The sequence below is a fragment of the Tachypleus tridentatus genome, chromosome 5, assembly GCF_004210375.1.
Source record: "Tachypleus tridentatus isolate NWPU-2018 chromosome 5, ASM421037v1, whole genome shotgun sequence".
Lineage (NCBI taxonomy): Eukaryota > Metazoa > Arthropoda > Merostomata > Xiphosura > Limulidae > Tachypleus > Tachypleus tridentatus.
The window spans coordinates 24,401,064-24,426,948 of NC_134829.1; the positions used below are offsets into that span (position 1 = coordinate 24,401,064).

Here is a 25,885-nt window from a genome sequence, read left to right on the forward strand (position 1 = left end):
AGAAGACCTGAGATATTATGACAATAAACAAACATATTCTCCTCTGTAAAATATGGCACAAAAGCCTGCTCCCGATTTCGGAAGTATGACACTTTAGTTGTATGGCTCAGCTGATTCTTTTCTTGCATCCTGGAAGCTAACACTTCAGCTGCATTTTTTGGAGAGACCCAAATCACGCACAAGGTCATTCAACTCTGGCTGGCTAAACTGTTGAGGAGTTAATGACTGTGGGGTCTCATAAGAAGGATCGCCAGATTCTGAAAGTATTTCTTGAGTTTCATCAGCAGTCTCTTGCTCTTGGTCACTACCCACATCTTCAGATGGAAGAAATCCTTTAAAAACTGGGATTGGGAGCTCATCAGAGTGCAGAGTAGGTCGGATTGCTGAGGGATACTAGGATATGAGATTTTGTGTCTGTTTTTCTTGCCAATGCCCTTTGTATTGACCAGACAAAAATAGCAGTCAGTTGTGTGGTCCATCGGTTCTCGCCAGGTCATGGGAATTCCGAAAGGTAAACCCTTACGTTTCCCTTTTGTCCAGTCACGCAGCATTTCCTCGCAGTTATGACACACAATATGTGGGGCCCATTTCTTGTCTTGGTCACCAAGAGCAAGTCAAAGTACGCTTTATAAGCACGCCTCAGAAATGATGTTATATTACGCCTTTGACGAATAAGCGTGAAGCATCCACAAATATAACAGAAAGCGTCCGGCTTGTTCTCACATTGACGTCTCCTTGTAGCCATGATCAGATCTGAAACAAAATCTAAACAATTTTAATATCTCTGTTGATAACATAAACGTGTAAGTAATTAACACGTTTCCTGCGATGGGACCCACCGGTGTCCCACTATTGTCTTACCTTTAACTAAGTTGCAGGCAAGAGACAAGTGTAACGACAACCTCACGTTATCATAGCTCATGCAGCACTGAAGCTGACAGATGTACAAGAGCATCGCAGCAGTTGCCGGTTTGCCAATATAGGCATCGCAGGAAACGTGTTAATTTGACCACAAACGGCTAGAATGAAAAACTTAAAATTGCATTAAAACTAGAGCATGTAGAGCTGAACCGTTTTCATATTTGAATTTAGCAGGTCACAAAAGGGTAAGAATAAGTAAAAAAATCTTATGCAACTGAGATTTCGAAAAAATTTGTTGACCTGTGTTATTATACCTTAGCGTATTATTCAATAGAGAATTTTAAGGTTATATAAGAATATAAGGAAGTATTTAACTATATATTTTATTTATATTTACTGTTTGAAATTTTATTTTCGTTACACTTGAATAACCTTTATCACTCGAAATGCATTTGATTTCTCAATAAAACACATTGTTACAAAATAATTTACTAACAGTAAATAAAACAAAAAAGATAAAGGCGTGCTGTGTCGCGCCTGTGTGATATTATACAATTTTGGATCCATCCGCCATTCTGTTTTGTGAGCGAAAAAAATTCTTAGGCCTAGTGTAAATTTTTCCAAGGAAGAAGTTGAATTAAAATTTAAGACTTTTTTAAGTAAAGATATGTAGCTGGTATATTATAATTGTTCTTTAGATAACTCTGAAATTAAGGATACGAAGTTACTGGAGTAATTTAAATTGCAAATATTATCATTTATAATTTACAAACATATTGCTTGTGAAGTTGTAGGGTCAGAACTTGCTTAGTACCGAATTACTTGGTAGGCTTAACAAGTAGATGTGAAACGCTCATGCTTGTATTATTAGCCTGACTGACCAAAAAGGTATGTTCTTTCCACAACAGCTAGAAAAATAAAGCTGTATCTTTTACATTAAATATCAGTTATTTATATTTACAGTTTAGTATGTTAAGATAGATTATTCTGTAACTAAATCGAGAAGTGTTAATATTAATAATTTATGAAATGGCAAAGCTAAAATATAAACTTAAATTTCTAGTAATACTGTTGACGTTACTACTATTTGTGTTAGTAACATTCATGATTACTCAACATGTCTAAAGTAATTTGACATTGTTGCACACAGTCAGAGGTGAACTATATTTTACTGTGATTTGATGTAGATACTAACTAAAAATGACAATATCTATACATATACTCATGTTGTTACTATATAGGGCGTCAAAGTTGGCTCATGGTGATGGAGATAGTAAAATTCAATCCAACTGTAATATTTTTTAAGATAAAAATATATATACAGTTAGTAACAATAGCAGTGTTTAAGCTACTTTTATTAGCTGGTTCATAGCATACAGGTAGTGAACAACCATTTCGTTCTTCAACTTCTAGGTTATGCCTGCAAACCAATCCACCCTTGAAAGAATTAAAAATTGAAATCCACCCTTTGATTTAGTTTTCAGGTAATCACCTTTCCCAAGCTCTTAAAGTGCTTGCCTTTCTACTATGAACAGTGTAATTCATTGCACAAAACAATTGCCCTGTTAGAAAAATAAAACTCTTAACTGGAGCCTGGCCTGTCTATTTTGTATTTTGAACTTGTGGCATCTTCAGATAATATCTTAAAGAAATTAAATGCTTTTATACTTGGATAATATTGTAAACTTCAGCAAGATCATCTCAACCTTTCCTTCCTTAAGGTCAACTTATTTCTGTAAGGTATCCCTTCCATTCCTGAAATCATCCTAGTGGCCCTGCATTGAATATTTTTCCAATAAGTCAATATCCTTTCTTAGATAAGGAAACCAGAACTGTGCACAGTATTTCAGTTGAGGTCTACCAGTAGTTTATTTGCAGATACTTACCTCCTTTGATTTGTAATTGATATTTGTAAGTACATTCTAAAATGTTATTACTTTACTACTAACAAGAGTAATTCTCTAATGAATTAACTTTGTCATTCACTACAGTGCCAAGATTTTTTTCTTCAGTCTTATTTGTGGACTTCTATCTGTATTAAATATCTAATCCAAATTATGATAATTGTATTAATTAAGAGTTTTTTGCCTCCTAGATATTTAACCAAAGTATCAATTGACCCAAATCATTTTCTAATATCCCAGTATCTCTAATATAACTAGAGATATCCAAGAGTTTACTGTCATTGACATATGTTACTAATTATTCCATATTAGTATATTCATGAGATGTCATTGTTAAACTTGTCAAAAAGAGTATGTGCTTTCCAGAACAGCTATTAAAATAAAGCTGTATCTCTACCAGATACTGTATTTCTCAGTTCACCAAATTACAAATCATGTATCACATTAGCATATACACATTAAATTCTTTCACACACAGTCATCGCATGAAATCATATCCTCCTGTAACATTGCGAGTGATATGTTTCAATTTCACATTAATTAAGGAAGTAGATTATAAAAATGGATATATGGTTTTGTACTGCAAGTGAAAAAGTTTACAACATTGAATAAGATCAAAAAGAAATGAGAGTTACTCAGAGAAAGTGAATGAAAGATAACATTCTTTTTGTTAGCTTGTATTCTTTTAGTATGCTGAAACTTTGTATTGTGTTGCTTACATTAGCTAAAATGCATTACAGTCATAGGTGTAGGATGTGCAAGCACTTTGACTACAGTATAGTTATTTTTAGTGTCTATGTGAAATAAATATGTATAGAGCTGAGTGATTAATTGGATTAATCAGTATAATCAATTGTCCATGAATAAGATTAGTTTCATATAAAATAATTGAAATTACATTTAAATTGTTTATCATGAAGACAACCAAGCAACAATATTAGTATTTTCATTGGTTACTATTGTTGATTGTTCTAGCTATCCAGGTTATTCAAGTATTGCCATTGTGATCAATTAATCCAAGATTGTTTGTTTAGCTTAACCAGGTAGTGTAATAACTTATGAAGATAATCAACTAATAGAAAGTTATTTCTGATTACTATTATTTCTTAGGAGAATAATTGTTAAATAGAATATAATCTGCAGTGTTTAATAACTACAATTATAATTGGGGGTCCCACTGGATTGGTGCATGTGAAATTTCAGTTGTGAATATGTAGAGCTTGCATTAAAGAAATACTGACTATCTTATACCAAAAACAAGTGAAAACACCTACAGTATTAATACACACTGAGGTTGCAAGATTTACTTCAAGGCAACTATAATTCCACCAGTTGTAAATTGGCTTTAAAAATACTGCAATGATCATTAAATCCTTTGTCTGCTATTTGTCAACAACCAGCAAGCAAATGTTAAAACCAAAAACTGTCTTATCCAATTGGTTAGACCAATAAGGATCAGTGATACATCAAATAATAGTTTTATTCATTTTCTTTTTTGGTTGGCTGGTTTTATTGGATTCAGAAGTATTTACTATTTGAAAACACACAAACAAAACTTAAAATTCATTTCAGATTCTTTTTAGCTATTGAATTTGTAGAAACAAAATTCATACAATAAACTCTGTGATGTAATAAACTGATACATAAATATGTCTGCACAAATCGAGTTGTAATAGCAAGTCACAAAAATGATTAGTGGGGATTATAAACATTCCTATTTGTTGTTGTAGTAGCTGTTTGCTTTGTGTAATATCATCGGGCATGAACAGACTGTATTCCTGATAACAATTTGCTATACATCATATCATTGGGTGTGGTTACAGAGAAAGAATGTGTGCTACAATAATTTGATAAAATTGGTATGAATGATGTGTTAACTCTTTTGCAAATGGCTTAGTATAACATACATAACTTTGTCTACTTATTTGCACATGTTAGATATTTGCACTATAACTTTTGATACAGTGTAGACTTTTAGTAAAGACTACAGGTATTTTCTATTCAAAAAATCAAATTTTTTAATGAAATATTTTTACTAAATATTTGTTCATGAAAATAGTCTGTTTTGTTACTACTATGAGTGCAAAATAATTTCATGTTATGATTAAAATGTATTCTTTGTTCCCAAAATCTCAATTTCTTTTTGTGTAATCACAAGAGCCTCCTAAATAGATTTGTAATGTTTGTTTTCAGTAAGACTTTATATCTTATTTACTGTACTCTTAACTAGATGGGGTCCACCACTCAACCAACCTTGTAATCATCATAAAAAATTGGGAAATTAATATATTATGCTTTTTTCATACTAGAATGACTATACATTATAACACAAAAATACAAATGTTTAGCTATATATGTATATAATTATTACTATTTAAAAATAAATTATTAAACTTGTTTTTCTGAAAATACAGAACAATAAATGAAGAAGTAAAGCAAACAATTATCCCTTCTCACAATAATCTTTGTACTCGATTGTTGCTGGACATAGGTTGCTAAGCCTTTTATCAAACAAATTTTCTTTAGGTTTTATATATGCAGTCAAATAACCAAAAAATCATAAATAACTACACTGATACCATATTATTCCACTATAGTTTATTAAACTTAGTACCTAAGATTTATTTAATTTTAAAAAATATGAAACTTTGAGTAGACTGAAAACTTGAATCAAAAGAAAGCAGTAGCTTTTTTAAAGATTAAAATGCCTGAGAACAACCACTCCTGAGACATTCTAAGCTGTTGATTGGTTGTTCATTTGTCATATATTGCAGTAAAAGTATATAAGGGGCCATTCCGAAAAAATTGAAAGAGTTGAATGGGATCACCATATTTGAATCAGTACATAAGCCATATCTCGGACAAAATAAAAAGATGATATACTTATTTTATATTCCAACTTGTCAATATTACTAATTTGAGTTCCTAATTTGTACAAAATTATACACTTAGTATTTTAACGTCATAAGCATTAACTTTAAACAGTGTTCAATTCAACACACCTCGTGACTTACTGAAATATATATTTAGACATGTTTTCATAGTATTTATTTTTAAATTAAGAAATTAACTCATTAAAGTTTGAATTATAATCTACAATTTGATTCCAAACTTATTAAATTACATAAATTTATAAAATAGTAGTTCAATAAAATTTTTAATGCAAGTCAACAAACACAATGGTGTGGCCTTTAAACCTTGACACATTGTAAAAAGGTTAATTACATTAAGACATAACGTAGAATGAGTAATTGTCAATTACTGTATATGAAGTTTACAGCTGGTATGATTACTAAATCTGTCCTGTTCTTTCATATGTACATAGGTAAGCTCAGATTTAATTATTAACATTTGGTTTTTTTGACAATTTTCATTTCATTTATCCATATAATATGAAGACATATAGTGAAGAGATCAGGTTGTCCCAGAACATAGCTTCTTTCCTAGCTAGTTCCATTTGCCCTTCATCCTGGGAAGTTTATCAATATAATTGGAAAAATTTCCACCATTGGTCTTTCTGTTCGGTTTTCACCTACTCAACCAACTCTTCCTCATATTGCAGCTTTCCTCACTTGGTGTTTTGATCAGGGGTTTTCTGTCTCCTCAATCACAGGCTAATAGGCTGCCTTGTCCACATTTTTAATTTTTCCAAGTACTGTAGTGTGTTCACTTCTACTCTTTTTCCTATTAATGCATTCCAGATTGGAATGTCAATGTGGTTCTTCACTGCTTCACTTTGCCTCCATTCAAATCACCATCTCTCATGCTCATTATTTTATTTCTCACTTCAGACTTGTTTTCTTCTCCTTTTAGCCTGTGGATGATGGAAGTCAAATTTATTTGCTGTTAATGTTTCACATATTTTTTATCATTCCACATATATTCTCCTTTATATGGATCATTCTTTCCTCCACAAAACTTTGGTATCTTGAGAGGGTAACTCCATCTTTTTACCCATTTCTTTTCCTTTATTTTCAGTCTGATCTAGTTAGACTTTTATGTCCTGTACATGCTCTTTGATGTTATATTTCCTGCAAGGCTTCCTTCCATGGTACCAGTTCCTATCCCTTTATTCCATGACAGAAATTGTCTGTTTATGATCTTTCTCCTTCCACCCTCACCAGTAGGGTTTAACTTTTAGTTCAGTTAGCTGATTCTTCTTTACCATCTTCTCATTAAATCAGACACCTGACCTTTTTATTGGTGTCTCATTTTTATCGTCCTTTGGAGAAAATTCTTCAGTTGACATGTGGAATACTACTCATACATTCATATCTCACCATGTATATTGGATCATTGTATCTTCATCTTCAGGTTATTGTCTTCCACCTGTAGCTATTCCCAGGGCTTACCCTGGACTAAATTTTTCTGCATCCAGGCTATTAGCCAAATGATTTTTTTGGTAGTCAATTTTAGCCAGTGTTTTAGCCAGATAGGTTTGATCCATATCCAACCCTCCAGCCAGTCACATACGATAAGACAGTCAAAGAATAAATGACAACTGAGTTCATATCATACATTTTATTTCAGTGAATTTATCATTTATCCAATTTATTATAAAACGAGTTTCACAGTTACAAAGTTCAATGTTTTTCACACACAAATCATTACAATAATGACATGGGAAGATGAGTCACTAAATTAAAAGTAACTGTTATTACATGCTGCTAAACAGGGGTCTCTCTAGACTTGCAAACCAGGGAGAAGTTTTGCTCTAATTTTACAAAATTATGGAAAAGTTTACAGTCAATAGCATTCTTTTCTTCCATAATATAATCTGTATAAGATGACTTTTCCTTGAGCTTCCTTGAGGTTTGGTCTGTTTTGGGAGACCACTTCTCCCAAGTCTCTCTAGTGAGAGCCCTGCTTAATAAAATATATATCATTACTCAAACATCAACAAACTAAACTTGTGCCATTAGATAATGTAATTACATGTGTGAAAGCCATCACAATCTTCGGGGTTGTCCTTTAACTATAGCGCCGCTAATCAACCACATATAAATGAGTTATTCGTGTCAAGCCGTTAGGTCGCTGTTGATTGAACAATTTTTCATACGTTTATCGATCCTGACTATGACCTTGCATGAATGCAGACGGGTTATTGATTTTTATCTGCTTACTGCATAGTTGCATTAAAAAAATGTTGATGTAATGAACCAGTCTAGCATTTTGTAAACAAACAGTGTTTCGCCCGTATATTTGCCAATTACAATTTTTCTTCACCAAAAAACAAAAATAATAGCCATTGGTGAATATGGCGAGCGACAGCATGAGCCCTGTATTCTTCAGACTTCACTGAGGCTATTTGAAAAGCCTATTTGAAAAGTAACTGAAGCAACATCATAATTTTCTTACCTTAAAAACAACAAAAAACAGCTTGTTATTAATTCTTACCTCAAAAAAATTGCAAAAAAAGTGTTCAAAATTAGTGGTTTACAGTTTTCTGAAAAATACTGTCAGTTATTGCCAGTCAACTCAAATGCACCACTGTGTTATCTGTAGGACAGCTGTAATGTGGCTCAATCTCATGGCAGTTTAGTTATCCAGGACATAGCCTGCCACAGTCTGTAACCAGTAACAGATTGCCATTTAATAGATGTTGATAATGCCATGTTTATTTTTTGATACTGTTTTTGATGTAAGTTGTAGATGTGGATTGGCAAAGCAAACTTTGCTCTTTTGCTTTAACTGTGTGTCAAAGATAAGTGATCAAGACAAAGTAGGGATGAAGTCTTCAAGGAGAGAGACTAGCAGTCATATATATGATCAAAACAAATGCAAAAGAATATTCCAAAGTGTCTGGCAAAATTACAGTCCGTGGCAGAAATATGATAAAGAGAAAGGTGTCATATTCTGTTCATAAAGTTCTTCAATAAAATTGCTATTTTTTATCAATTAATGAGCATTGTAGTGTGATGTTTGACTTAGGACAGTGTAGTACCAAGTTTGTAAGTTTTATTAATCAACTAATTTGTTCATTCAAATGTGGATAACCATAGTTCCTTGCAGACAACCATAATTGGCCTGAGAGTAGGCTGCATGCACAGCCCAATATACAAGTCTTATTTCATACATTGTTTAAATAAAATTAATAATAATAATTACAATTCACTTAAGGTAGCTCATTTAACAGTGGTTGCTATTCATGAAAATTGGTAAGTAATGCCTGCACCACTGCTATGTCTGTCATATTCCACTCAGCCTGATAAGTTCTGGTAAGATGCTTTGTTGTCACTCCATATGACATGTAATGTGGCGGACATAACATGTTATTCTTTACTCTCACTTCTCAGTATTAAACTTGTGTTCTTATTCTTGCTAAGCTATTCATTAATACTTTGTGCTTCTAGCTACTTTAAAACCATCACTCTATTCAGCAGAAACATAACTTCTTCAAAGCTGAAATCATTCTTGTAGATTTTTACTGAACCCTAAAAAAATAATACAATATCCTTTCTTAAATAGTTCTTCAGATGGGGTCTGTCCAACATATTTTGTAATTAACTGATTTACAGCTTTTAGTTCATTATGTGTAGAGGCTTATAATGTTTAATAGCCAGTAATATTTAGTTACTTTTTTATTGGTGTGCATCTCAAGTCAAGAATGGAGGTTATAATAGTTATTTTTCTCATCTGTTCTAAACCACAGTATCATATTTTCTGTATTTATTAGAAGTTTTATTTAAGTAAGTAAATCATTCAGTTTGTATATGTATACAGTTGTAATTTGTGCTCAATGTTTTTATTGTATCACAGTCTGTGAGTAATACAAAGATGCCAACCATTACAACTTGAGCGTAATCATCACGATTTTGGTGTATACATTATGACTGTATGTTCATACAGACAAATATTACAACTTGTTGCAACTCCCAAATTATTATATATTATATAGGCCTATACAATAAAGTGATAAATTGTTCCCCCAGGGCTTGAAAGGGGTGAAAAGAAAATTTCTAGTGAGATACAAATAAATTTTAATAATAAATAAAAGACATAGTCCAAATGGCTACTTGAGATAATCATGTTTGTGCTTAAAATAATAAAAAATATTTATATCTTCGACGTCTACCAATAGTTCAAGTGCAGTGCTTCTCCATACTGGGTATGTGGGGGAATCTATAGTTATATCATCGGTGCTTGTCAGCCAATCAGTGCTCACATAGATGGGTATTTCTCGTTTTCTAAGCAGCTTAGAAACGCCAATGTGATCGTTCACAAGATGGGAGAAAAGAGGCCCTGTTCACCAGATTGTCTTGTTTCTGGCAAATCTAAAAGGACTAAAACTGTGAATCATAAGTTTAGGAAAGAGTATAGTGCAAAATATCCGGTCACTGCATCAAAAGTCAGTGACAGTCATGCATTTTGTACAGTTTGTCACATTGATTTTTCTGTGGCGCATGGCAGGATAAACGGTTGTTCCAGACGTACAAAATCGGCATCTCGCCAACAAAAGGCTGAGACGAAGACAACAACGATGCAGATAACGACATTTATGAATAAGAATTCAGAATATGAAGCCATAAATGCAGAAATAATATTCACGCAATTCATCATTGCTCATAACTTACCCCTAGCTGTAGCCGATCATGTAGGACATCTATTCAGCAAAATGTTTCCAGACTCTGATATAGCGAAAAAATATGGCTGTGCTAGAACCAAAACTACAGCCATTGTACAAATGTTGGGTTGTGAAGATGACAAAATGATTTCAAGCATACTTACTAACAGTGTTTACAGTTTAGCCACAGATGGATCCCACAGACATGGATGACTCAAAACTGTATCCAGTGGTTGTACAATATCTGTACAGGGTCTGTCTACAATCATTATGCTCAGTTATTTGAAATAGTTGGCATCTCTGGTAATATAGAAATATTTTGTAACACTAATTTTTTCTTTTGCTTGCATATGAAAATGTTTTTTTACTCCTTGTTTGCTTTTCTTCTTTTTTATAGCTTAAAATGTGGGAAGGAGGACCTTGGCAACACTGGCATCTACAAGCTTCTATGTACCATAATGTGCCACATGAGCAGGGTGAGTGTTTTAGTTATAAAGAAGTTGGGTATGTAACATTAAATGATCTTGAAGCTTCACCAAGGCATTACAGCCTACTTTTCCATGTCTAGTCATGCTGTATCTGACTTCCTTGCATTTTGACCATAGCACTATATATGTAGTTTATGTTGAAAAAGCTCCACATAAGGGTGTAATAATCAAAGCACACTTGTCCTCACTTGATGCTTTTCATAAGCTATCTGTTATATAAGAACAACATTTTCAAGATTGCAATCACACAAACTTGAAGAGTAGATTTTCATTTGGAATAACATGAACATCATCTCATTCTCCTCTCCAGTTTCAGGAGGTGTGTGATGGTTGAATGGATATTTCATAAAAGCAACTTTTGTACACAACTCGTATTCTTTTTTGGATTGAGGTCATTCTTGGTTGTGTGGGGTACTGTTGCTTGTGAATGGGTTTTGCCACTGCCCTTTTTCACATGTTACAAGACATTATAAACTTTTCATTGTGTTCCAACTTATTGCATGTCTCTTTCTAGATAGTCCTGATGCCTCAGATTAATCCTTATTCCATTGTTTCCAATGTCATGAATATAAGAGATATCTATATCTTCAAAATTCTAAATTTTTTAACTAAACACATCTTTATACTCTGAGAGTATAAATATCTTGCATCTGCAAAGGCTGTTACATATTCTTCTTAAAAGCAATCAGTAACAAAATGTAGTTCTTGTATATCCTGTTCCACCACAGCTTATAGCTGCTGTCATTTGTCTTCCTGATTTGACATTTGAAATAATTTTAATATTACATATTCAACCTTATATCTGTATAATATTCTGTTGAGTACTTTGATGTGTCCTTGTATAACAGTTGTGCTTTTTGAATTAAATGTGAGGAATAATATTTTATGTGAACTAAAAGTATGTCATGAATTATTAATGAAAAAATGTAAATTATTATCTACTCAGATATATTTGTGATGGCAGAAGCTAAATTTTTCTGAATAAAAATTTCTATTTGTTTTGAAACTAAACTGAATTTTCTACTGTGTGTTGTGTATGAAATTCATGAAATGGGAATAAACATTTCTTTGTGAATAGTTGTTTGCTAATTCGAGTTTGTACTTAGTCCTATCGTAAAGATAGTTGTGTGTATGTATATAGATATGTATGTGTAATTTTTAAAAACAAATGTTTTAAAATTTTGCCTATACATATATTCTTCTAGTTGATTGGGCAGCTTTGGCCAAGCAATGGATTCAGATGCAACAGTTTCAGCAGACAGTTGAAGATACCTCTTTACCTATAGATCAAGAGGTACCACCTCCTCCACCACCACCACCATTACCACCTCCACCACCTCCAGTTGAAGATAGCAACCCTCCATTGCCAGAACCTATATTGACAAGTACAGAAACTACATTGCCTGGTGTATCTAATGGAAGGGATTCCCAAGTAAATTCCATGGGAGGTTAGTTGTGTCCTTTCAGATATTTGAATTGAAATTTCTATTAATAGCAAACATTTGTTATGTTATAAAATGTTTAAGGTAACAGAGATAGACATATCTTAGGCTGTCTAAAATTCCAAATTTCATAACTGTAGATTTTCACTTAGTTAATGATAAGACTGTTTAATAATCTCTTCAGAAAATTAGTACCTGTATTTTTTTACGTAGTAAAACTATATGTTGTAATACGAGGTCTGTTCAAAAAATACGTGGACTGTTTGAATTGCGCGGCTCCAGTTGGTTCCAGGGGAATCTGCTTGGTGTCGCTAGGTTCCACAGATTGGCTGATTACCGACGCCATTTCTCGATTGCAGATATCTTCATTTGTGTATTAGCTACGCGGTTTTAAGTGAAGTGCGATTTTTTCGTTTGGCGGATTTCAGAATGAATGACCTGAAGGAGCAACGACTTGCTGTGAAATTTTGTGTTAAACTTGGAAAATCTGCGACTGAAACTTTTGCTATGCTTAACACGGCTTACGGTGATGTTGCTATGAGGCATACGGCATATTTCAAGTGGCATGAACGTTTTAAGGATGGTTGATAGTCCATTGAAGATGATGAGCGTCCTGGAAGTCCTTCCACGTCAATTGACGACCCACACGTCGACAAAATCAACACCCTGGTGCGGGCAAATCGACATCTGACTGTCAGGGAGCTTGCTGAAGAGTGTGGGATATCAGTTGGATCTTGTTACGAGATTTTGACTGAAAAATTGAAGATGCACCGTGTTGCTGCGAAATTTGTGCCTCAGAACTCGTGAGTTTTTGGCCAAACACTCGATCACTGTTCTTCCCCACCCCCCTACTCACCTGACCTTGCTCCTTGTGATTTTTTCTTGTTCCCCAAACTCAAAAGACCCTTGAAAGGAAAAAGATTTGAGACGATTCCCAAGATTAAGGCAAATGCGACGAAGGAGCTGGAGAACATTACAAAAGAAGCATACCAGGACTGTTTCAACAAGTTGAAACACCGTTGGGATAAGTGTGTGGGTTGGGGAGGAGAGTACTTTGAAGGGGTCCCAGACCTGTAACTTCTAAATAAAGAACATTTTGTTTTATGACGTCAGTCCGCGTATTTTTTGAACAGCCCTCGTATTTTGTAACAAAAATATTCGTAGTTAAATTGTGAGTAAAACTATTTAAGATTTTGATCCTCTCCACACAGGCTTGGTCAATTTCACTGACCATGTGACCTTTTTGTACTTGTATAGAGTCTTCATAGATTTGATACTACTTACTTTTGATATAATGTGTTTTACTTTACAAACAGTGAACATAAGCCTTTCACATACAAAAAAAAATCATTTTTAGTTAAGTGTTTTTAACAAACTAAAAAAAAAATTCTAGAATATATTGAATGCATTTTAATAGTCCATGTGCAAAGTGATTTTTAATGTTAAGATTAAAAATGTTTTTCATTTCAAAAACCACATTTCTTTTGTATAATCTCTTTAAAATACCCTAAATACATTTCAAACACATGGCCTAAGCATGGGCAACCCAGTATCACCAGTTCTAGCAAATATTTTTATGATACAAGTTGAAATACAAGCAATTAACACATCATTACATCCACTACTATACTGGTACAGATATGTAGACGACAAGACTGCAGGATTCACATCTACAGAACACACACTTAATTTTTTCAATCACATTAACACTATAAATCCCAACATCAACTTCACATGTGAACAAGAAGGAAGCAATCAAATATCATTTATTAACCTCAAAATTACAAGAACCAATACACAATTTAAAACAGAAATCCACCAAAAAATCACCCATACTGGACTATACATTCCTTGGGACTCAGCACATGAAACAAAACAAAAACTCAACATACTAAGAAACCAAATAAACACAGCCATAAAACTATGCTCACCAGATAAAATTAGCAATTAATTAGACAAAATAAAACAATACTTCATCAACATCAATAAGTTTCCTCCACAAACCGTAGAAAACATTATATGCACACACCTGGACATAAAAGAAAATCAACCAACAAAAGTAAACATCTCACGAATCAAAAAATCACAAAACCATTTACTGCTGCATACCATATATTCCCAACATCAGCAGAAAAATAACCAACATTTGGCAAAAACTAGTAACAAAATATGACATTCCAGTTAATACCAAATTTATTCAAAAACCAGGCACAAAACTGAGGTCTATACTATGTAAAAACGACACTGACAAACACAACACCAACATTATTTATAAAATACAATGTGATAATTGCCATGACTTCTATATTGGAGAAACAAGTAGAAAAATGGAAACCAGATTTAAAGAACATAAAAAGTCACCTTCACACGTTTTCAAACACTGGAAGTCAAATAAACACATAACCATAGAAAACACTCAAATACAAAATAAAAAAACAAACATAAACAAATGCAAAATTAAAGAAGCCTTACTTATACAACAACTTAAATCCAAAATAAACCAATACAAAGGAACACCTTTATATCTATATTAAAATATAATATAATAAATAATAAAATAAATAAATAAAATTGTGTATTCAAACATCTAAGCCCACCCTCTATATTCTGACACTCATTACACAATCCCTTTCAAACATGCGGTCAGCTTCCGGTCAGTTACCTCTCTCTTTCTTTGTGAACCTGACAATGACCGAAGAAGCTCAAAACGTTGTTCACTCCTACGTAAAAAAATTTTCTCAACCCAAACGAGCCGTTTTTACATATATATTTCAAATGTTTGTTTTCAATAAAGCTATATTTTATATCTTATTTTCTCTACCCTGACCATGTACAAGGTTGGTCAATTTGACTGACTTTGTAACCACTAAAAAAAACAAAATAAGTATAAATTGCCTTCTTTTCTTTCTAGAATGACTTCAGATGTAGCATGATTGTTATCCTCCAAACATTTTCCATGTCCTTTAGCTTCTTGTTCCATTTCCTTCCCTTCTCTTGGATTAATTGAGCAGGATCTACTCCATTTCTTTCCCAGTCATTGTATATTTCAACTGTCAAAGTGTAAGTTGTTGCAGGACCTTTTGCTTCCATGCATTGGACTTGCTATTTTGAGTTTGTCTCATAACTAGTTTGGTGCATATGTCTCTGAACTTAGTACTTTCTCATCCTATGGTTCTACACACTATGTGGTCTCTCCATTTCCTGGTTTTGTTGTTTCTACTCCATTGGGCATGCCTCTCATCACTACCTTTGCTACTCTCAGCTCCAAAGTTTCCCATATCAGCTAATGCTTTCTGCTTTCAGCCATAATTGGTCTTCCCTTTTTATGTATATTTGTCTTGCTCCTGATCTGCTACCTAATGCCCTCACATTGATATTTGATTATTCTTCTCAAGTTCTTTTAATGGTGCTTCATGGGCAGACTCAGCTCTGCTTTTCTCTGCTCCTTCATTTGGCATCCAGGTCCACTCTCCTTCATTTCTACTGTCTTGCTCCTATTATGCATCTCTCTCTCACTCTCAGTGATATGTTCCCTTCATTTTCACATGTCAGATTTATCCAATCCATTCCCTACAAGGTTAAACTATTGGATCATGTGTCCTTTATATGATGATTTCCTATTAAGTTTGGTGGAATGTTTTGTTTGATATTATTCTCTATCCCATTTTAACTGGTTTCTGTTTGGTATTTTTTAAATGATCACATTCCCATTGTCCTTCAATTCACCTCTTTGATGCAGGCCCATCTGCCTCTACTTTCCTCCTGACCATCCTAATATTGCCCATCTTCCAATCCTTTTCACTTGGTTGTTTAACTAAGTTTTTCCACTCTTGCTGGTTTTCCCCTCAATGTGGATTCCTGTACATGGTGAGGGGACCTTCCAGAAAAGGTTCTGTACTAGAGAGAGATTTACCTCCTCTAGGATCTAAACATTCACCTCCGTGTTTGCCATGTGTTGTGACCCGTGAAGGGGAGGAGAGGATCCTGGTGGTTGAAGAGTTCAACTCCAACACACCACTTTGGCCTTGAATTCCTGTAGATCAATCAGATAGTCCTTTTGAGCCAGGGTCAACTAAGTGCCATTGTAGGAGATCCTCAACAGGTGTAGTGGAGATTATGTCTGATGCTGGTGTTTGGGTATAGTGCTCACAAAACCTTGGCGTTGCTGCAGTGACCTTATATGGCACTGTAGTGCATCCCCTCATAGAGCTTCATGGTGGGTATGGTCAGTGGGCACCAAAATATTCTTTTATTTTATTATGGAAACCCCTAAAATAAAAAAAATAAAAAAGCATGACAGCATAGAGAAAAATCCGACTTTTGGCAAACGACCATGCATTGATGGCTGTACTGTCAAATTCAAAACTCGAATCTGTCCCACAATTTTTAATTATACATTCTTTAACTGAAAAACCCTTAGGGCAGATGTCTCCATATTTTATTCAGAAGGGTTTAGAAGAGCTTGCTGACTTACCTAAATCAGTAAAAAAATTATGGTCTGGGGACATTTTAGTGGAAAAAGCTTCATCACAACATTCCAAACTCCTCTTGAAGTTGAGGGCCATTGGGGATATACCCATTGAGGTTACTCCTCACTCTACTTTGAATTTTTTCAGAGTATTTATAGTTGAGAAGGATATAAAGACTTTTTCAGAGTCAGAGATCGTCGCAGGTTTCATCAGCCAAGGTGTTACAGCCACGCGCTGAAGTTTTACTCGTAGAGACAGTATTATGGAGCCAACAAATGATCTAGTATTAACATTTACAACATCATGTCCTCCTTCCACAATCAAGGCAGGATATCTGAATTGTAAGGTATGGCCTTATATTCCTAACCCTGTTAGATGTTTTCATTGTCAACTATTTGGTCACACGAAAACATCTTGCTGTGGTTCCTTGACATGTGCCTGTTGTGCTAGTAATGACCCTGATGCTTTTGAATTCCAACTAGGACTGCATTGTGTTAACTGTAATGGTCCACATCATTTCTATTTTACTTCTTGCCTTAAAAGGGTGGAAGAGAAAGAAGTACAACAGTTCAAGACAGTTCATAATACTTCTTTCCCAGAGGCTCAGACATTACTATTCCCAATTCGATCTTGGACTTATACTGCTGTAATCCATTCCACTACTACAGTAGGACTCCAGACAGACCTTTCCGTACCTCCTAAAGAATCCTTAACAGCACATCTTAATCTAATACCCTCCAAAATCAACAAATTTAATGAATCAGTATCTACTTCTATCTCTATTCCTACCACATCTTCCAGTCATTACCCAACTTCACCTTGTTCAAGCCCATGTGTTTCCATGGGGTCTTCATTTCTTGACACCCCAAAAATTAAACAACCCATTTGTTCATGTCCTCAATCACTGGAACGTATGTCTACAAACTCCGATCTGCCTACTCAATCCAGAGCAGATCACTAGAGAGTGACCAACCTACATCCAGTAAAGAAAAGAAGCGAGGTCACAAACAGAAGGTCTCCATGCCATATTCTCCTCCAAAATAAAGTAAAATTGCCACGCTAATCCAAAGAAACTGTTGAGGTTTTCAGTCAAATGTGAATGGCATCAAGGATTTGATTGCCTTTTATCATCCCAAATGTCTTTCTTTACTGGAAACATTTTTAAAAACAACTAATACAGTCACCATTCGACAATACTCCTTATACCAAAATGACAGGTCATGTGTAGAACAAGGATATGGGGGTGTAGCAATGCTGGTTGATCAACATGTGCCCACCTGGTCCTTGTCATTGAATACGCCCTTGGAGGCTGTAGCTATCCGTATCTCCTTGGGTCGTACCAACACTGTTTGCTCTTTGTACCTTATCCCTGGAAAAAAATATCATCCCTCAGACCTTGATGCCCTCATTGAACAACTGCCAACCCCCTTTTTACTTCTGGGGATCTTAATGGGCATATTCCCCTCTGGGGTGGTTCTAGTATTGATGTGAGGGGTTGTGCTAAATCACAACCTGTCTCTCTTCAATACTGGCTCTTACACTTATTTTTATGCACCCAGTCAGTCATTTACTGCTATAGATCTTTCTGTCTGCTCACCTTTGCTTTTCACTTTCTTTTCTTGGGAGGTTGACATCAATCCATGGGGTAGTGATCATTTTCCTATCATATTAAGAAAGGTTGGCCTTGGTCAGTGCCACCTGACCCATGTGCCTCAGTGGAAGTTGGACTAGGTCAACTGACCCTCTTTCACTGCTCTCTCAGAACTTGATCCTGCCATCTTATGTAAATCATCAATAGATGATTGTGTAGCAGCAGTAACTAATTGTATTGTCCCATGGCATCATCACCCTTGGTGGAATTCTGCTTGTTCTATAACACGAAAAGCTCAGAAACGTGCTTGGGATAAATTTCGTAGATATCCCACGCTTACAAACCTCATTGCATTTCAGCAAGCCCCTGCACAGGCTTAGCAAGTTAGACGTCAAAGCCAGAAGGAATCTTGGATTAGATATACTTCCAGCATTTCTTCAGCCACCAGTTCAAAAGTCATATGGGACAAGATCTGGAAGGTGAGTGGATGGTATACTTCTGCCCCCCTCTCTATCTTAATATTCAATGGCCATGAGGTTGCTGATGCTCAGAGCATTGCCAATACTTTTGGTGAATGTTTCTCTCATGTATCTAGCTCTTCAAACTCATCCCCTTCCTTCTTAGCTTTTAAAACATGAGTTGAACATCTGCCTCTTTCCTTTTCAACTGATCATCCCTGTGACTACAATCACCCTCTTACACTGTTGGAACTCAGACTTGTGCTTCATTGGTCTGGCAATACATTAGTTGGACCTGTTCCACACATTGACTATGGTCCATTTATCAAAACCCAACTATTCACTAGTCGGCAGTCGACCTGGAGTGAGCAACAAAATAATAAGCTTTTTCAAATCAAGCCTTTTTTAGCTCTTTGGCCATTTTTTTTCTGTAAAGATTGAAAGGAGGAACTTGTTTTGGCTAGGCTATGCATTGGTCACAGTTTTTTAACTCACAACTTTCTTTTATCTGGTACTGGTGCATCAGTGTGTGGTCTGTGTGGCACTCAGGTCACAATCATACATATTTTATTATCATGCCGTTGTTACAACCAAGAACAATGATGCCATTTTAAACGTATTTTTAAGGTAGGTTTGCTCTTGACATTATCCAATGTCATAGGTGATTATTGCTGCTTCACTCATGTTTTTACATTTTTAAGAGTCATTGGTCTCTTTAGCTTAATTTAAGGATTTTATTGGACTATACACTGTTTTAGCATGATTTCTTTTACACATTTTAATTTTATTTTGACCTGAACCTAGGACTGGAAAGGCCAACTTCAAGTGACTGATAGCAAGTTTGAACTAATGCTTCAGTCTTCCTGGCAGGTCTTAATTTTACATATTTTACGTATTTTTACCTTCATTTCCATATACCATTATAATATACTACATCTTGTTTGTCACAGATAGCCTAGTAGTTTTGTACCAATAAACATGAAATACTCACCTACCTACCTTGCTGGTTTTGGGGTATCTGTATTTTCTGCATTTTGTATTCCCAGTTGCTTTCTCTTACTGTATTTTACACTTTATTCCAATTCTTTCTTCTTCTTCAACCCTTTTGTCTTACTTCTTTGCTTTAACGGGACTATGTTGTGCTTTCCACACACTTGCATGAACTTCATTCAAGTTGTTGATACTTTTTATTTAACGTATCATCTTTCCTCTCTTGTCATTATCATTTGGATGTCTATATATCATTTTCTTATCTGACCCAGACCTTTCTTCTTAATACTTAGGCTTCTTGGGTAGGTGATCCTCTTTTCACATTTTGTCACACTAGATTTGCCAACTGTCTAACTTTCTTAAGTCTCATTCTCATCAGCATTTGAATAAAACCCTTCAGGCTGACATGTGGATGGATATGCATACTTCTGTCTACCGTTATTTTTGTCATCTGATTGCTTTGTCTCCTGCAGGGGTTTTGATTCACTATTATTCACTACACATACATACCAGCTTTGAGAAAGGTAAGTATATTTTATTTTTATGGATCTCACTAGGTGTCTAATGTTGTTTTGAAGGTTATGCTTCTTTTCCAAAATCCACATAAAGCCACAGGCAACTGAAAGTGCTCAGCTCATCTGTCTTGGTTCTTCCATTGCTCAGTGTGAGATAGGGTGTTCCAAAAGATCATTAGAAGTACTCTAGTTGTTTATAGTGTTACTCAGTTGTTTGATCTAGGCCATACCAATTCCTTGAACTATGGAAAAACCCAACACCAAGGAATTGAGTACCTACTTCTATGGCTCGCATAGGTTTACTTTTAAAAATAATGTTTCATGGTCATGCATTGCACTGTCTCCAGGAGCTCTAGGCACTTTTCCAGGTCTCTCCACTTTTTTAAGTGGAACATCCTTGTCATTCTGTGATGGGAGGACTTTGGAGAATTATCACCAGTTGGAGTTAGAACAATATGGTGAGAAGTAGGGTGATGACGACACTGTCAATGTAGAATGGTTCACCCCACAAATCTAGTAGCATGCAAATCTCTTAGGCAGAAGTGCAAGGAATATGGTAATTTTGTGTGAGTGAGTGAGTATCTATTATGAATACATTTTCAAAACAGGTAAATGGTCATTTCATGAAAGTCTCATTTTTTCATGCATAATGTGACAGCTACTTTAATGTTTCACTTAATAGATATAGTCTGAAAGACAGTTAAATTTTTGTGAATAATGTAGTAAAATAAATTTGTATCAAAACTAGAGAGAACATCTGTAAATATAACACTACACAATGTTGTAGTAAATCATAAATAAATAATCTTCTAGATGACTAAAGAAAGCAAGCAATACTACTAAAGAGTTATTTATTTCTTTAAAAGAAAATAGTTTTGAAATTTGTTTCCAGATGGGACATTTGTCCCTAGAAACATGATTGGTAATTACTGGGGAGGCTGGGGAATGAACATGCCTGCACCTTGGGGACCTGCATCAGAAGATTCTGCCACCACCAGCACTGCAGTGGGGAAGGAGGCCTTTGAATATGGACACATGCATGGTAATCTACCCTTGAACGCCCAAAGCTATGAGTATAATCATGGGTCAGATCAATATGCCTTCAATCAGGTGTGTATGTTGAGAGCATTATAGTTACCTTTGAAGAAAACAGAGTTGCCTGTGACTGTTCTGCCTTGGTGAATTAACTCTGTTGTTGTTTCAGAAATTTACACTTCTGTTTATAAGTAGATTACAATGTTTTTTGGTATACTTCCATATTAGGTGAAAGCATTGTTGACTTTAGCTCAAAACATTGTATCAAAAAATAAGTCACAATTAAAAAAAGAAACTTCATAGTGATATACTGAAATATTTTTAATTATTATTTTTAAATATTGTTATTTTTTAAAAATTTTATAACCTCAAGTTTGAATCAAAACATTGATGGCAAAAACCAAGGTTATTTTCCATATCTGATAAAATCAAAAGTGTTTGTTTGGTTGCAAATGATCTTGTAATTTTCTTAGATATTTCTTGTTTATACTGTGCTGTCTGGTGGTTTCTTGGTGTTTAATCATAATTGCATTATTAGGACAGTTCAGAATGTCTAGTGAATGTTATATTGATGTTTCAACATGCATTTATTCTAAAATTTTTCTAAAACTCAGAGTAATTTAACAGAATACTTCAAGATGGTGTATTATTGTAAAGCATATTAGTAAACAAAACAAAACTCAAAATGTGTAATTTTTTAGGGGAAGTAATTAGAGAAGATCTAGATTTCTTTCTCATTAAGATGGTTCATTATCAGGACATATGTTTAATGTCTGTACTTTTTTAAATAATGAAATTGTAATTTGTGTTTTTCATGCATATCTAGGCAATGTTTCCTCAAACACAGTCTGAGCCTCAGTTTCCAGAACTTGATTCTCAATTTCCACTACCAAATCATCAGTTTTCACAACCAGATCCTCAGTTCACACAGCCTGACCATCAGTTTCCACAGTTTTGGCAGCCAGTTCTTCAGCCTCCAGACATTTTAGCTCCTCCGTCTTTCATGAAAAAAAACAAAAAAGACTTCAGTGATAATGAATTAAATAAAAGCTTGGAGGATACAACACAATTAGGTTTGTTAGTTTATAGGATACAACACAATTAGGTTTGTTAATTTGTAGGATACAACACAATTAGGTTTGTTAATTTGTAGGATACAACACAACTAGGTTTGTTAGTTTGTCTAACAGCATCAGAAATATAAAAACTGAAACTTTTTTTTTCAAAGAGAGGTTGGGTTTTGTAAATCATTTCTAAGATGTTCATTAACTATTTTTGCAATATAGAACACGGCGTATTTATTTTTTGCTTTTTAAAAATGTTTTATCCATTTAATTGTATTTGGGTTTTCAAAATTTTACTTGCTTCTTTACAAAACAAACTATTGTTACCTTGCATTATAGTGTAATCTGTATTAGTAACCATGGTACAAACTATTGTTACCTTGCACTATAGTGTAATCTGTATTAGTAACCGTAGTATGAAGTAATAGCTATCTGTTTTCTGGACAGTTATCTGTGTGAAATATATTTTCAAGTAATAAAAATGTTTTACAGATGCTGTAAAACGCAAGCAACTGCCAGCATGGATTCGAGAAGGTTTGGAAAAAATGGAAAGAGAACGTCAGAAAAAAATGGAAAAAGAAAAAGCTAAGTTGGAATTGGAACAAAAACTGAAAACCGAGAAGGAAGATAAAGTGGTTGTAGAACATGGAGTTAAAGAAGAAGAAGAAGACACTCATAGCTCCCCTGCTCAAGTACTAAAGAGCAAATTTGTGAGTTGAGACCATTGTTTTTTAATTTCTCTCTTGACTTTATTACATAACTCATAAATGTACATAAGTTGCTAATGTATGTTGTGTTAATAATACAAACTGGTTACATCAACAGCTGTATTATGTGTATTTTGGTAATATGAAAAAAACAAACTTGTATTGGTTAACCCCAGAGTGTGGATAAGCACAGTTGAAAAAAAAAAAACGTCCTAAGAATTTCTTCACAAAAGTAGCATCCTAGACTTGCTTCACAATAAAGGTCATCTTATGCATGGGATCATTTTATAAATAGGCAAACACAGCTCCAGAAAATATGTTTAAACCAAACATTTTGACATTACTTCTTTTCATGGAATCATATTGTTAAATATTATGAATATTGATGACATTTAAATCATAATAATTCAAAAGAAAACAATATATTATGATTTAATGATGGAAAAGGATGACTGTATGAAAAATATACCACATATAACTGTTTGAATTTTGCATGCATATTTTTGTAGGATCATAAAAATACATTCTGAGCACAGTTTCTGTTAATAAGTTCAGAACTTTATTTATATATAATGTATTTACATGAAATGCCATTTATTTAAATACAGCATTATTCTAAACTTAAATGTACAAAGCACAACATAAATTGAGTGTTTTTTTGTTAATCATACTTTCAGAAAAAACATTTAGTATTAATATTAAAAGTGTCTTGCAAGACCAGAATTGTTTTTACATATATAAGCATAAAGATGGATCCAGTTGTTAATTCTAGAGAGATTTCCAGGTTACTACTTAAAGTTGTTCAAATATTAAGTATTATTTTATTTTATCATAGATCATTTAGATTGAATTAGTAGACATTCTTTGAATATTATGTTGATAAAAGTGTATTTGGCTAAGAGCCTATGCAAAAGTGGTGTGTGAGATAAGAGAATACTCTTGAGTTTTTTTTTAGTATATTGCTTATAGTACAAATATGTTAATATGCCACTTGGATTGTGTTACTAGATACTGAATAACTGTTTCAAACTATACATTGATTTTAATAGCAAAATATTTTTCTAGTTTGTTGATGTTTATAAAAAATCTTTTGGAAAATAGAATTATCATTCCTCAGTATATCTCTCCGTACAGTCTGTGGTATTTTATCCATTTTAATTATTTAATATCCTGCTTTGTGTATAATAAGCATAAGAGATATTTATAGATGGTATAGTATACACAACTTGTAAGGATGTTGTTTTCAGTAGTAACCATGCTAACTACAATAAAAAGGATATGAACTTGTGAATAAAATTCAACTTGTAAGGATGTTGTTTTCAGTAGTAACCATGCTAACTACAACAAAAAGGATATGAACTTGTAAATAATCAGTACAGATAAGACATATAGTTGAGTATGTGTTACTACAAGCTTAAAATGATAGAAAACAGCATTGAGATTGTAAAATAAATAATGTATTAATCCAATATTTAAATCTTAATAATTTTAATATCTTAAGCAATCAGTTCACCTACATTTTCTAAAGATAATTATGTTTAAAGAACTGCATTGAAATAGAGGCTTAAAAGTTTTGCAGGCACCAGAGCAAAAATTTTTAATTCTAACTTTATCCTATATTAAAAGGTTTGTTCTAATCTCGAATAAAACCTTGTTAAATGATATATTGTATAAAGCAATCAATGAAGAACTTGTCTTTAAAGTTGAGGTACTCTCATCATGTTAAACCAACTTTAATTTATTTCTATTTTTAAGGAAAGTGACAGTGAGACTGAAGAGGGGCCACAGCAGAATTTTGTCAATAGAAGTCCATCATCTTCCCATGTAGACAAAACTGAATGTTCTTCCCCTACAATACCCATTAAGTCTGAGGAAGAAAGAAAACAAGAAATGGTATATATACTTATATAATTAAACTGATACTTTGAAATTTAATTTCACCTTTTTGTTGTTATTCTCATAATCAAAAAGACTGATTTATTATGTTAAAAGTTAGTGTATAAAAATAACTCTAATTATGGTTACATGGTAGCTCTCTATGCATGAATATTGTAAAATAATGTTAAACTTGTTTGTAACTACTGATTCTGGTGTTCTTCATGGGATTCATTGAATATTCTTTAGGTATTTGTCTCGTAACTTGCATTAAACCAGTTTTGCACTTAACGTGCATCTATTATTTATCTTTGTCAGTTCCTTCATAAAGTTGTCAAGATTGTTTTAAACAAACTATAATTTTTAGATAACTATGTTTCTCATATATTTCATTTTCCAAATTTCAGTTTATTAGATTTTATTTTCTCTTCATTTTAGTGCATAATTGTTTTACTTTATTGTATCTTTTCATTAGTGCTTCATTTCCCTTGTTTTTCATAGTTTAAAAAGACAAATGAAATACAAAGAAGTTGAGTAACATAATTTTTAACATTTAGCAAGTGGGATAGGAGATTAATGTTAAAAATAGATGAAGTCATTCATATTTTTCTTTTAAAATTTCCATTAACACTACTTCACATAAGGTACAGTGTCAATCAAAATGTTTGTTCCTTGAATAAGTGCCCAAAATATAGCCTTTAATTTTATATATTCTCATTTAGGGTGAAACCACTTAACTTTAACAAGCTGAAAATTAAAAAAAATACCAATGTATTTTGAGTATATTAAGTGATAATTGAAAAAAACATGATTTATATATAATCATGTCTTAGATTTTATTATTTTAATAACGAACATAAGTGTTTTCAAATCCCTTTACTTGCATCAGATATTTGGTAATAAAAAGTCATAATTGTTGTAA

At 33.6% G+C, this 25,885-nt stretch overlaps 1 protein-coding gene across 3 annotated transcripts in view; it reads left to right on the plus strand.

Annotated features, from left to right (window-relative positions):
• Window positions 1–1,419: 1,419 nt before the first annotated feature.
• The window catches only part of LOC143250729 (uncharacterized), a 35,766-nt gene continuing 11,300 nt past the window's right edge, over window positions 1,420–25,885 (plus strand). The window contains exons 1-7 of one of the 3 annotated variants that reach the window (XM_076501672.1): window positions 1,420–1,746; window positions 10,725–10,805; window positions 12,023–12,265; window positions 21,175–21,392; window positions 22,144–22,390; window positions 22,874–23,091; window positions 24,844–24,981. In XM_076501672.1, the coding sequence (XP_076357787.1) occupies window positions 10,733–10,805; window positions 12,023–12,265; window positions 21,175–21,392; window positions 22,144–22,390; window positions 22,874–23,091; window positions 24,844–24,981 (1,137 nt within the window). In that variant the 5' untranslated portion in view covers window positions 1,420–1,746; window positions 10,725–10,732. Of the gene's footprint in view, window positions 1,747–10,724; window positions 10,806–12,022; window positions 12,266–21,174; window positions 21,393–22,143; window positions 22,391–22,873; window positions 23,092–24,843; window positions 24,982–25,885 lie in introns of those variants that run through there. The other 2 variants (XM_076501671.1, XM_076501673.1) reach the window with 2 other exon arrangements.